The 14,001-nt window shown below is 39.5% G+C and overlaps 1 protein-coding gene across 2 annotated transcripts in view; it reads left to right on the forward strand.

Moving 5' to 3' along the window:
• The window catches only part of kiaa0513 (KIAA0513 ortholog), a 29,552-nt gene extending 17,425 nt beyond the window's left edge, over positions 1–12,127 (forward strand). Inside the window, exons 6-13 of one of the 2 annotated variants that reach the window (XM_037768333.1) lie at positions 1,121–1,328; positions 1,429–1,469; positions 1,599–1,671; positions 2,835–2,912; positions 4,807–4,836; positions 10,000–10,080; positions 10,507–10,601; positions 10,926–12,127. In XM_037768333.1, the coding sequence (XP_037624261.1) occupies positions 1,121–1,328; positions 1,429–1,469; positions 1,599–1,671; positions 2,835–2,912; positions 4,807–4,836; positions 10,000–10,080; positions 10,507–10,601; positions 10,926–10,975 (656 nt within the window). In that variant the 3' untranslated portion in view covers positions 10,976–12,127. The remainder of the gene's footprint in view (positions 1–1,120; positions 1,329–1,428; positions 1,470–1,598; positions 1,672–2,834; positions 2,913–4,806; positions 4,837–9,999; positions 10,081–10,506; positions 10,602–10,925) is intronic. The other variant, XM_037768334.1, reaches the window with a different exon arrangement.
• Positions 12,128–14,001: the final 1,874 nt, after the last annotated feature.

A 14,001-nucleotide genomic window follows, 5' to 3' on the forward strand; every position in this document is an offset into this window, starting at 1 on the left:
TGCATCTGAAGCTGATGGACTAATTATTGTTTTCATTTCCAGCTCAGTGAGTTGCAGCTGGGTAAGATGAAGCTAATTGGTCCATCAAATTTCAGACAGGCACATTTATTTCTAAAGCTCACTTGGTGTCTCACAATGTGAACAGCTGTGAAATGAATCTTGCCTCAGAGGCTGAACAACATGTAGCTGTTGGTACATGTTGTAAGGGGATGTCTGTCAACTGTACAAGTTGTACTCTGTAAACTCTTTATCAGCCTGACCAGTCTGTGACACCTAGGGCACACACTACTCGAGAATCAAGCTGATTTTGGGTCCGGTTTCTCCCCTCCCGACAATCATCAGCAAAGCCCTTTTTTTTGATGGATCTAAAGATCATCTTTCCAGATGTTCCTGTGGTGTGAAGTATGTTAAGAGTGTTTTTTACATCCCCCGATTGGCTCCGAAGTCCATCCTGGCCGCACCGATCTACATTTTATTTTTAAATATTAAACATGTTCAGCATTTATGATGAGATATCCTGTTGTGTGTGAGGAACCCAAAGGACAGCCGATGATGCAGTCACGTCGGAAAGAACGATAGCCAATAGAGAACCAAGCTGACTGAAGAAGGAAGGACAACCACCGTCGTCATGGCGACCGCGGCTAATGCATGAGCTAATGCTAAACACGAAGCATAAAGTAGTCGTAAGATGGAGCTCAGAAATGGAGGACCAACTTGATGATTTGTGGCAACAACACAAATGTTTATTTAACGTGTCTCCATGACTTCCCCTTTGGGAATTTTCAGTACAAAGTAAAAACTAACATCGCTAATTCTTCCTTCCCGTCGTCCACCATGTTTGTTTTTCACTAAAGTCACATTTGGTCACAAGAGATTTTGTAAGATTTCCGTTTTTTTTAGTGGGGACTCTTGTCGTTCATGAATGAATCTGTTAGCGAGTGGTTTGCTGTTTTGGACAATTCGTTGCTCTCCACACACTAAAGGAACGATTTGAAAAATCTTTTAGTCTGGGGCCAGCCTCAAGGACACCACAGGGACATAGAGTTGGGGCTTTTAAACATATAAAACAATGTTTCAGTGATGCCATATACAGATACATCTTTGCTCTTTTCCTGTTCAGGGAAGTCTCAACCATCTCCTTCAGAGCTGCTGGATCGTGGTGGTCCTTCCCCTGCTCTAGACTCGTACATCAACAAGGCGAACTCCTGGCTGTCTGTGAAGAAGGATGCCGCCGAGCGCCTCCTCAAAACCACATCTAAGACTGACGTCAAAGGCTTCTTTGGAGGCCTAGAGAGCAAGCTGAGAAGCTCAATGGCTCCCAAGACTGAGTGAGTAAAATGCATCTCCTCCTGTGAATTATTTTCATTAACACAGTCCTATATAGTTTTCATCCCTTTCTCTTTTTCTTCACCGCATTCTCACTTCTAGGGATGGGGAAAGCCCAGTTGAAACCAAGCCCAAATCACCCGGTATGGTGCCTAAAAAATCTCTTGCACCGCAGTTAATAAAGTGCTTTCTCCTGCTCCACTTCTCTGTTAGGTTTTATAAAATATGATTTAGAAAGGAATTGAGCTGTCATGTGTTCTCTTCCACCGCAGTGTCTGAGGCTCCAGAGGAAAAGAAAGGAGAGAAGGTGTACCTGTACACCCACCTGAAGCAGCAACCCATCTGGTAAGCTGAGGAAACTCTGGACACACAGAACAGATACAGGAGCTCTGAGCTTCACCATGTACTGTCCTTAATCACAAGCTCATTACGTTGTCCAGCATATTATTATGACACTGATGAGAGAAGCTAAATGTTCACCAGCGAGTTGCCACTGTAACTTTGCCTGCTGTTTCGTGCTGGACAGCTAGCGCACAATGGGTTCTTGATGATGCTATGAGAGTGGCGTCAGTGAACCAGAACAGTAAATGATGGTAGCCATAAAGCCAAAACAATGAGCCAAAAAAGACCCTGTAGAACTGAGGGGAACTGCAGTCAGTTGATAATTCTTTGTGGGTGTACCACTACATGTGACCCCTTTCACACACATAGTTGTGTGCACTTTTGTTAATGTAAAATATTGATTATAGATGCTATGCTACTACTGTAGTTGCTGTTACCACCTCTTCACAGCTCCAGAGTTGGAAGGAGTGTATTTAGGGCTTAATTGGCAAATGAAAGATTATTTGTAACATTGTGAGCACATAGATCGACAGCAGATACGTGTTTTATGTTGCAGGAGTGGTTTGAGACGGTTCTATGGACACTTTGACACCTTTTGACCCCCCCTTGGTCTGTCAATTGATTAAAATATGCATTTAATCTTGATTTAATCCATAATTAATCACACATTTTCTATCTATTTAAAATCTACCTTAAAGGGAGATTTGTCAAGCATACTTTTATCAACATGGGAGTGGACAAAAATGCTGCTTTATGCAAATATATTTCTATATTTATTTTTGGAAATCAATTAACAACACTAAACAATCACAAATATTGTCCAGAAACCCCTCAGATTTACTGTATCTTAGGACATCGTGTGGGGTCCTGATCCTCATGTTAGGAACCACTGAAGTAGAGTGTGATTTAATTAGATGTTATAGAAATGACTGGCCACATTAAGCAGGCATCATAGCATTGTAGTATGAATCATATCACGGCTTAGTGACCTTCTGCCTTCATGTTTTTTTCCTGGAGAAATTAGATGTTGCAGGTTTAACCAAACTGATTATTATATGATTTCATTCTTTGTAACCACTGGCTGTCATTTGCAGCCTCATCTCAAGTGGCATAGTGAAGTAGGTCAGGCAGGAAACCTATAATATGTCTTCCGTTCTCTCTGCCAGGCATACACTACGATTTTGGAACGCTGCATTTTTCGATGCCGTCCATTGTGAGAGGAAGAAAAGATCACCAACCACAAGGTGAGTCTGGATGGGAATCTATACAGATAAATAAATAAATATAAAGTATAGATTGATATAAATATATTATAATGTATGGATATGATAAGATATGTAGAATTGTTTTAAAAATAGTGGGTTGTTGTTCTGTGTGTCTTCCAGTGTCACTGTATCTGTCCAATTAAATTTAAATAAAGGTTGGAGATCCTGTAGTGATGTACTGCTGGCTTCAGCAAAGACAAATGTCACAGTGCTTATGCCCCACACCTTCTCTCCTTTCCTCACCTCTACCTCTACCTCTACTCTACCTCTACCTCTACTCTACCTCTACTCTACCTCTACCTCTACTCTACCTCTACTCTACCTCTACTTTACCTCTACTCTACCTCTACCTCTACTCTACCTCTACTCTACCTCTACCTCTACTCTACCTCTTCTTTAACTCTACTTTACCTCTACTCTACCTCTACCTCTACTCTACCTCTACTTTACCTCTACCTCTACACTACCTCTACTTAACCTCTATCGCTACCTCTACTCTACTCTACCTCTACCTTTACCTCTACTTTACCTCTACTCTACTTTACCTCTACCTCTACCTCTACTGTACCTCTACCTCTACCTCTACTGTACCTCTACCTCTACCATTACTCTACCTCCACCTCTACCTTTACCTCTACCTCTACCTCTACTCTACCTCTACCTCTACCATTACTCTACCTCTATCATTACTCTACCTCTACCGTACCTCTACCTCTACCATTACTCTACCTCTACCTCTACTGTACCTCTACCTCTACCATTACTCTACCTCTACCTCTACACTACCTCTACCTCTACTTTACCTCTACTCTACCTTTACCTCTACCTCTACCTCAACTGTACCTCTACCATTACTCTACCTCTACCTCTACTGTACCTCTACTGTACTTCTACCTCTACTGTACTTCTACCTCTACCTCTACTGTACCTCTACCTCTACATCTACTGTACCTCTACCTCTACCTCTACTGTACATCTACCTCTACTTTACCTCTACTGTACCTCTACCTCTACCTCTACTGTACCTCTACCTCTACTGTACTTCTACCTCTACCTCTACTGTACCTCTACCTCTACTGTACTTCTACCTCTACCTCTACTGTACCTCTACCTCTACCTCTACTGTACCTCTACCTCTACTGTACCTCTACCTCTACATCTACTGTACCTCTACTGTACCTCTACCTCTACATCTACTGTACCTCTACCTCTACCTCTACTGTACCTTTACCTCTACCTCTACTCTACATCTACCTCTACTTTACCTCTACTGTACCTCTACCTCTACTGTACCTCTACTGTACCTCTACCTCTACTGTACTTCTACCTCTACCTCTACTGTACTTCTACCTCTACCTCTACTGTACCTATACCTCTACATCTACTCTACCTCTACCTCTACTGTACCTCTACCTCTACCTCTACCTCTACTTTACCTCTACTTTACCTTTACCTCTACCTCTACTGTACCTCTACCTCTACCATTACTCTACCTCTACCTCTACCTCTACTGTACCTCTACTCTACCTTTACCTCTACTGTACCTCTACCTCTACCTCTACTGTACCTCTACCTCTACCTCTACTGTACCTCTACCTCTACTGTACTTCTACCTCTACCGTACCTCTACCTCTACATCTACTGTACCTCTACATCTACTGTACCTCTACCTCTACTGTACTTCTACCTCTACCTCTACTCTACCTCTATTTTATCTTTATTATACCCCTACTCTATCTCTACCTCTACTCTACTCTACCTCTACCTCTACCTGTACTCACTCTTCTCCTCCTGTCTACTAGCTGTTGTTTTTCTCCCTCTTTCTGCATGTTGACTTTAACCCTTTGTCTCCTTGTGCCTTGCTGCCGGGCAGGGGAACGCAGGATGAAGAGAAAGACGAGAGGTCTGTCCTTCTATTTGTCCACTGCCCTAAAAACAAACAAAAAAACCCAACTCAAACTAAGAGAATAAGACGATATTAATCCAGGCGTAGTGGGGCAGAAGGGCAGAGGCTTTGTAATGTAACACAAATCTTCTAGAAACATCATCACATGGTACCAACATGGAAGTCGGGCGTAGTGGTTGTTTTGAAATTAGGAGGGGACAGAGAGCAAGCTAAAAGAGTTATTGTGTGGTTCTGTTTGGTGATAAGAAAAACTGCATTTTCTGACATTGTAGAAATTACGTGATGCATTGGAATATTTTGTGTGTTTAGCTCATCCCTTTTTGGTCATAGTCTGAACATGAGCTATATTTAGAGTTTACACAGCTAGCCAAAACAAGTAGGTCTTTGACTCTGAGGTCTAACTCGCCAGCAGGCTTAGAAGACAGTGATGGTTTGTGATGTGTGTATAAAGTGAAGAGGAATTCAATTTTTAGATTTTGTTATGTCACAATGCAGCTAAGTTGTTACTCATAGTTGCATTTACATTGTTAAAATGAAGCATGAGTATCACAGACAAACAGTTACGCGCTAACTAATTAGCATACTGAAGAGGAAGAGGAGACACAGCAAAGCTTTTACTTACATAGTTCGTAGCCCTTTTAGCCTTAATGGTGCCACCAGAATAATTATAGGCTTTTAGAATGTTTTAATTGTAACTGGTAATACATTTAAAAAGTGCTATAGAGCAATGTTTATATTGTTTATTTGTGCTCATGCATGTGGATGCACATTCCAGTTCAAGATATCTTTAATTCCCCTCAACTGAAGATATCTACATTGTCCTTTTTAGATATCTAAAATTAAATTGTGACTAGTCTGAATGATGTTGTAGATATCTCTAACTGGAGTTAGGGATAGTCAAAATGTAATTACAGATATCTAGAATTAGAGTTGTGACTAGGTGAAATGACGTTGCAGATATCTGTAATTACGTCAGAAGGGGGGGGTGGGGGTTTGGGGGGGGGGCGAAGCTATTCAACATGCTATGGCCGTATGGGTTAATAAAGTGTGTCTGGAGACAATAAATCTGCAATACGCTGTAATTTTCTACCACAACTCTCTAGTGAACAAAGCTCTCGTTGGCCACAGATTCCTCGATGATGAACTCTTTTTCTATTTCATGTCATTTTCGAACTATCTGATCAACAGCGTCTCACAGCCGGCTGCACATAGAGACCGATGTCATGTGTCCAGCTCGGAGAACTAAAGGCTCGTTGTGATTAAAATAAGCATGTAGCGCGTTGTCTACCTCACTACGGTTAGAAAGAGCCCTCGTTGGTGTTCTAACTATGTTTCTCTTATGAGTTATTGATCCGGAAAGTTTGAATCTGTGAATATCTTTCACACTTTACCGAACTATCCAAGTTAGCAAAAGCTTCTGCTGACACTGTTCAGATGCTTTGTTGGGCCTTTATCCAATGGGAAGCCTTGATGAGCAACGTCATGACAACAACTCTGACTAGTCATAATGAGGTTTGAGATATCTGTAACTGTTATTTAGGATAGTCAGAACCGAACTACAGATATCTCTAACTGTCGTTTTGACTAGTCACAATGACCGTATACATATCTGGTATAAGAATTCTGACTAGTCACAATGTAACTACAACTAGTCAAAATGCAGTTGTGAATATTTCTAATGTTAATTCCGGATAGTCAAGCTCAGCTATTAAATGTTAAAATGCCTTGCCATAGTCTAGAATGGTTGTGACAAGCTGAGTGAGACATTGAGAGATGTGACGGAGGACAGAAACACAGGGATTACGAGGGGCTTGATGTGAGAGCAGCTTGGTGTTTAGCCCTGTGGTGAATGGTGAGGCTGAAGGTCTGGGAGTCGCCCTGGGTCTAATTTGCAATTTGCGCTCTAGTGAACAGTGATAGGATAGTCTCTAGTGGTAAATGCCCAGCCATCTCCTGAATAATAGTTGTTTTTTAGATTTTTGTTGTTATACGAGTTCTTCGCTGGTTTCTGTTATGATATTTCTGTGCTTTTTTTTTATGTTTCTTCATTTGGCGTCTGTTGGCATGTCGTTGTGGTTGTCTAATGGGTGATGTGATTCACCTCGGTATTGTATCATGCCGCTGTTGAAAGGATTTTTGTGCACGTCTTTGACGAGTAAAAGCATCACACCCACAGTTAATATCCTGAATGTGTAAAGACATGGTATTTATATCTAGAGCAGGAGACAGAGCCAGTCTGAAGGTGTTCTCTGCCTCCTCACAGCTCACTGCATGATCACACCATTAATCTCCTTGCATGGGATATTTTTCTCTCTCCCTCCATCTGCATGTTCCCTTTGCCGTCTCTTTTTTACTATCTTTGCACGCTTCAATGTTTCCACCATGGATTGATTGCAGGGATATGTTGCACATGCCATAATATCCACTATAAGTAGTGTTATGTTATGTTAAGATATGATCCATAGTAGAGTAAATGTTTCCACTGTAGCCACATCTACAGTATCCGTTATATTCTTTATAGTTAACACAGCAAACGAGTCAATAGTGACCCCATTCTTTTACTTATGCTACAGCTGCATTCATTTATTTGTTTTGGCCACCTGGTATGGAGGACCACAAGAGACACGGAAATAGTAATAAAGCATTTATTTGATTAATAACTAATTGTACAATAAATATAGGCATTGATAAACTTGTTTCCAAATTAATTGATTAATCTATAAATAAACTAACTAAATTACAAAGTAATTTATTATTTTACATTTTAATGGGCAATAAAAAGAAGAATTATAAAAATAATTTACAAATGAAATATCAATCCATCAATAAATAGTTCAAATGAAAAAGGGATTTACAAAAACACCATAAAACAGTCAATAAGTACGTCATTTAAAAATGCATTAAAGAATTCATAAATAATGGAATTTAAAAATGGCTAATTTACATTGGTTTACCTCATTTTACCAGCTCAAGCTCAGTTGTTTGTTTCTCTTCTTAAACTGCATTCAACTTCATTCATGTATTTTTAAATGACGTACTTATTGACTGTTTTATGGTGTTTTTGTAAATCTCTTTTTATTTTGAACTATTTATTGATGGATTCATATTCAATTCGTAAATCATTTTTATAATTCTTCTTTTTATTGCCCATTTAAATTTCAAATAGTGAATAACTTTGTTATTTAGTCAATTTATTCATAGATTAATAAATTAATTTGTAAACAAATGTATTAATTCCTATTTTTATTGTACAATTAGTTATTAATCAATTAAATGCTTTATTACTATTTCCGTGACTCTTGTGATCCTCCATAACCTGCGGGCAGCGCCGAACAAACTGAAATTACAACATTGATATATTATCACCTTCTAAATTTGCTATGGTGAACATGTTAGCACACATTTGCTTATTACCGGTATTAACTCAACCAGCAGACACAGAGCAATGCTAGCATCAATTATAGAGATATGTTTGTGTCCACATGAGTCCAATATTCACTCAATTTTTAACTCTGTTTTGGTCTTCACTAATTCCTGAGGGGAATATCTGCTGGTCTCTAACTTTGTCTGTCTGCCATTTGATTCTGGGCAGGTAGTGCACAGTGGGTTTACTAGAGATTTTTTGTTGCCTGCTGCTGCTGGAAATGAGGGTGATGAGAGAGGAGCAATGAGCTAAAACAAAAATAAACGCTCTGTAGATCTAAGGGGAACACCGAAGTCATGTGGTGATTCTCTGTTCAATGTGGAAATGAAGTCAAATATATCAGTCATTATCAGGAACTATTTATTACATTTTTTCCAGCAAACCAAAAATCAAAGAGTAGAGACATTTCCCTCACAAATTAGTGGTATTTTCTTTTTAATTTATAAGGGACATGTAATGTTTTATACTTCTGGTGAATATAATCCAATCAATCTTATTTCCATATATATATTTTGTATATACAGTTCCCTTTGTTAACACCTTATTTTGAAAACCGGACGTAGTAACACGTGTATACTTCCTCTAACTTCTCCAAGGTCATCTCTAGCTCTCCCGTCAGCTCCGTTCTCTTTATACATCCATGGTCAGCTCCATCGGGGCCGTTTGAATGCATTTAACATAAATGTCAGTATATGGGTGCTCTACAGTTTTAGCGTCGGCCCATTTGACCACGGAGATGAGAGTGACAGCCGGCTCGACCGTATGTTACCGCAATAAGATAATATTTCCTGTCTGTGTTAGCCAGAGTTCTAGAGTTAGCATGCAGCTTTAGCCGTGATGTCTAGCTCTGCTTTTCCTGGTAATGTGTGAACCCCAAAGTGTTTCCATACTTTACTGGATGTGTAGTGTTTACCACGCTGGATTTAACATGTGAGGGTGCAGGTCGTATCCACGCCGACCCTCCAACGTTTTATACTTTCTTGTTTCAGCTCACTGTGGTTTGTTTTGCTTTTGACAGATACGGAACGGTTATGACGTCACGTTACTCAGACTACAACAATAAAAGCGGTAACTTCCTTTTACCTCCGTATAGACTCAAATGAAGCAAATATATCGATTTTGGCATTAAAACATCTATTTAGAAATCGTAAAAGAATATTGCGATACATAGGTGGATCGATTTTTTTTCTCCCATCCCTAGTGTACAGTACAGAAACATCCTCTCTTTACCCAGTTTATTTCGATGACCCTAGTGGTGTTGGTGAATTCAGGCATGGAAACATTTTCCAGATTACTAAATATCTGTTTTTCAGTAATACACAGTGCAAATCCATCTGTTTGTTGATAATGATGATTCTTTGTGAATGAATCATTTGTTGTTTTATTATTTCGCTGGTGGCTGGTTAATGTGTTTCTTTTTCTTTTACGTGTAATGGAATCTCTGTTTTTGCATCCCTTTACAAAATGAGCAGTTCCAGGGATGGATGTCATGGATAATAGAGCTGGGTTTTAACCTCACAAAGCTCACAGACTACTGAAAAGTAGATCCTATTGTCCAAACGTTTCAATACTCATGTGTAACAAGTGCTTTTTGTGGTATCGCTGCAAAAAGTCAGCATGACATTGACAGGTGATATTTTTTTGACAACCACCCCTGGCCTGTTTCTGTAGAGAAGCTGAAGGTCAAACGGAGACTTTAGTATTAAAGCCTGACTCCGACTGTCTCTGTGCTGCAGGGAGAAGTGGTGTCATATGACCCAGGAGGAGAGGGACGACAGCTCCAAAATCGATGAGAACATCGCCTTTGGCCAGCTGGGGTGAGGAAGATGCCACTGTGTTGTCTGGGAACTAATACAATAGATTAAAGCACATAGGGAGGCCAGTGGTAAAACAAGTTACTGGCCCCAATAATAGCAATAATATATGACATTCTCTTAATTGTTATAAAATATTACAGAATTTTGTGAAGAAGGTAGGTGTTACAAGAGCTGTGGACCAGTGACTGCAGATAACATCAGTTTTAATACATCACATCGGTTCTTGTGTAGATAAATTATAAGTTAATAGATAGACCATGAAGCAGAATATAACCTAAAAGTCATATTAAATACAAAATACTCTGAATAGCACAAAGATTAATTTAGTTTCTTTCTTAGTTTCCTTTGGAACTTACAGAACATAAAGTGTGTTTGCAATAATTTACATTTGTACTGAGATGAGTTTGGTATTATGTGTGTTTTCAGGACATTCACTCATAACATGCTGGCGTTTGGGCTCAGTAAGAAGCTCTGCAATGACTTCCTGAAGAAGCAGGCAGTCATTGGAAACCTGAATGAAGGTAAAGCATTAAAGGAATAATTCAACCTAAAACAATGCAACAGTGTCTGTTCACAGCCCATTTTACTTATTTAGTGTGTTTCAACTGTTAGTATGTGACCCTTGCCTTGCAACATCACAGACTCTCCCACATTGCATCCTCTTGACCTGAGGTGCATCATGTTTGTCGATGAGTCTGAAAGCTCCACCTACCTAATTTGCATAATGAGAACCAGATACAAACTGCATAGGAATATCAGGTGGAGATGGGGTCTTAGTCCGGTTATACTAAAATAACCCTATTGCAGCTTCAAAACAAATATATGTGTGTTTTACCCCTTTGCAGAACAGTACAAGCTGCTGACTGACCACATAGAGAAAATGGCTGCAGAGTGAGTTTGAGGACAACAGCCTGCATTTCAAAGTCTCAACACAACAGACTGACAGCACACGCATCAGCAGTTTTTTTTTGCAAATCAATGCCACAGTGACCCAACTCTCTGTTTGACTGTTGTTGCATTTGTGTGGTACACTGCTGAAAATCAACATAACCTACTGTACTGAACTGTGCCATAGTTGTAGCAAACCCTGTTTATCCAACTTGGTAGTGCTCCCCTGCGCCCTGTTCTGTATTAGCAATAATACAACATCATCAGCTGGTTCATACTTTAATATCTATAACGCCTCTGTCTGTGACGTGCTTGACAAAAACTAGAAGCATAAAGTGAAACCAGTATAAAACCTAAACAGCCTCAGTATGGCGTCACACACTCCGGATTTATATGTTATAGACGTGATTATATATCCTTGATGCTGTTTCGTTCTGTGTTTCCTTGGTAACCATGTTTATTACAGGTTATAGTCACATCTAAAAGCATCTGGTGAAACACATTTTACATAAATGTCTATACAGTTCAAACCAGACTTGGCTATAAAAGAACACGGCATGCCAATAATAACCCATAGTGTTTTAAAGCTGCAGTAGGTAACTTTGAGCAAATATGATATTAAAGATATTTTTATAAAACTGTCACTATATCCTGACGGTAGTGCATCATGTTCCTCCGGTGTCCCCCTGTGCTCCTAATGGCATTAGCTAGATTTCATCGTGCCCGAAGGAAATCCGAGCCGAGGAGTCTCTAGAGCAGGTGTCAATCGCTGCCAACAAAACATGTGAACTCCGATCAAAATGTCAAACTAGGCAGCTTTGACCAAATATGAATCAATATTCTGTTACTGTAATGCCTATTTCTCTCCTCAAATGTTTTCAGAAACATCTTGTAGTGTACTGTTTAGCTGCAAAATGAGAAAGTTTGCTCCGGGCGATCGGAGGTGCTTGGTTTTTTCTCATTTTACAGCCAAACACAGTGGAATCTTGCAAATTAGAGATGCTTAAAAGTCTGACTTTTTACCACCGTCTTGGAACCGTCCCGAAAAATAATTTCAACCAACCCGATGTTTCCAAATGTTAGCATTTCACTTTGTTTTTGTCATCTACAGTGGTTATTTGCATAAAAGCACAGAATTCAAACAATAAAGAAATAAATTATTGTATTTTTATTTAAATATTTGCTTTGATTTAAATAAAATATTGATAATAGTAGTTATATATTATAAGCTGCTTAGAGCTAGTGTTAGGAAGTTAAACAGGTCATAATTATCTCTCCATTATCTATGTTATATTGCTGTGAAAGCATCTCCTTCAAACATCTGGATTTATCCAAGTTTCTCGCCAAAAAATAAATTTTACAAAATGACATTGGAACACATCATGATAATGTTGTAATTTACCTTCGCCCGACACAATTTTTACTGAATAGAATTAATTGAACACATCATAATGCAAGTCAGTGTAACCTCAATTAACGTTAGCTGATAGCTCTGCTATAAGCAGGACTGTGCTGGGGGAGAACCTGCTGTCGGCAGATGAGCCGATCACAGTGATCACTCTGAGCAGCATCATGGGAATGAATTACAATATAAGAAGTGTCTGATTAAGTTGGTCGTTCAAAAATGTTTTTAAGGTTGCTCCTCCGTGGCTTATTTTGGTGGTGCCGTTTTGACAAATTGCGAGCCCTTCACTCACACTGAAGAACTTCCACATCGACAATATGTTGTATGTGTATGTGTGAAGTCACTGTCTGTGCTGCTGTGTGCCAACGTGAAACTATAATGCGGCGGCGGCACCTGTGTAAATGTGACCGGCAAAAAATCGGGAATATATTATGCCGGTCATGGCCGATCAGCTGAAAACCGGACGGTTTGATCAGCAGCCAATGGACCGGTGCATCTCTATTAGCACAGGAGGACAGATTATCTGTCTCATGCACTACTGTCAGGATATAGTGACAGATATATAAAAATAACTTTATCACACTAGCTCAAAGTTACCAAATGCAGCTTTAATGTGCTATTCGGGTGGTATCCAGTCAATCACAAAGTAACTTAAGTAAATTACTGAATTCTTGTCTGGGCTTTCTGTAACACTGTAGTATTTTATTTGGCAATACAAGCAAAACCTACAGCTCTGACATACAGTATTTAACATATAACTGCCATTAAAATGGCACAAACAATATCCCTCTATGCCTTCTCTTTAAGAAATAGTTTGACATTTTGAAGAATACACTTGTTTTTGCAGAGATGGACAGGAAGATGTATACCATTCTCATGTCTCTATGCTAACTAAGGAGACAGTTAGCTTAGCTTAGCATGAAGCCTGGAAACGGGGAAACTGCTAGACTGGTTCCGTCCAAAGGGTAACAAAATCCACCTACCAGTACATTTGTGTTAATTAGTGTGCTTCCGAGGTGCTGGTAGGTGCTGTTAACCGTTTTGCCCCACTTCCAGAGGTATCAATTTCCTCGTTCACTCAACAAGAAATAATGCAGCAAAGTCTTTCTTCTGATTACTTCGAGAAATGGTAATGCCTATTTCAATCACTCTGGCACACATTTACAATCCAGTGGTATTCATTTTATGTTTTTTAATTAGAAACCTGATCATACCTTCGGAAACATTAGAGACTACTTATCTATCCAAAGTGCCTTCCATGAAAGTTAATGTCTTTATCCTTGATTGGCCAACCAAACACTAATGCAGAGCCTGCAACAATCGCTCTATTACTCATTCCCTGCTAGATAAATATGCATGCAAATACTGTTCGTTGTATTGCTATCTGTGTTGTCAGTGATGGACCTAAGTAGTAGTTTATTTTCATTTGGTTGAGCTCTAACGCCAGTTGCATAGCTACACATGTCGCCTGGATGTGGCCCAGCATACACATTCTGTCCTATCCTGCTGCATATCTATCCGTATATCTATCTAGCATGTGCAAAACAGCATCAAGCAAAATGTAAAATGAGTGATTTGAACTGTGAAGTGGCATTTACTAATTGTATTACTTCATTCTACCACTGCGG

The sequence above is a fragment of the Sebastes umbrosus genome, chromosome 4, assembly GCF_015220745.1.
Source record: "Sebastes umbrosus isolate fSebUmb1 chromosome 4, fSebUmb1.pri, whole genome shotgun sequence".
NCBI lineage: Eukaryota > Metazoa > Chordata > Actinopteri > Perciformes > Sebastidae > Sebastes > Sebastes umbrosus.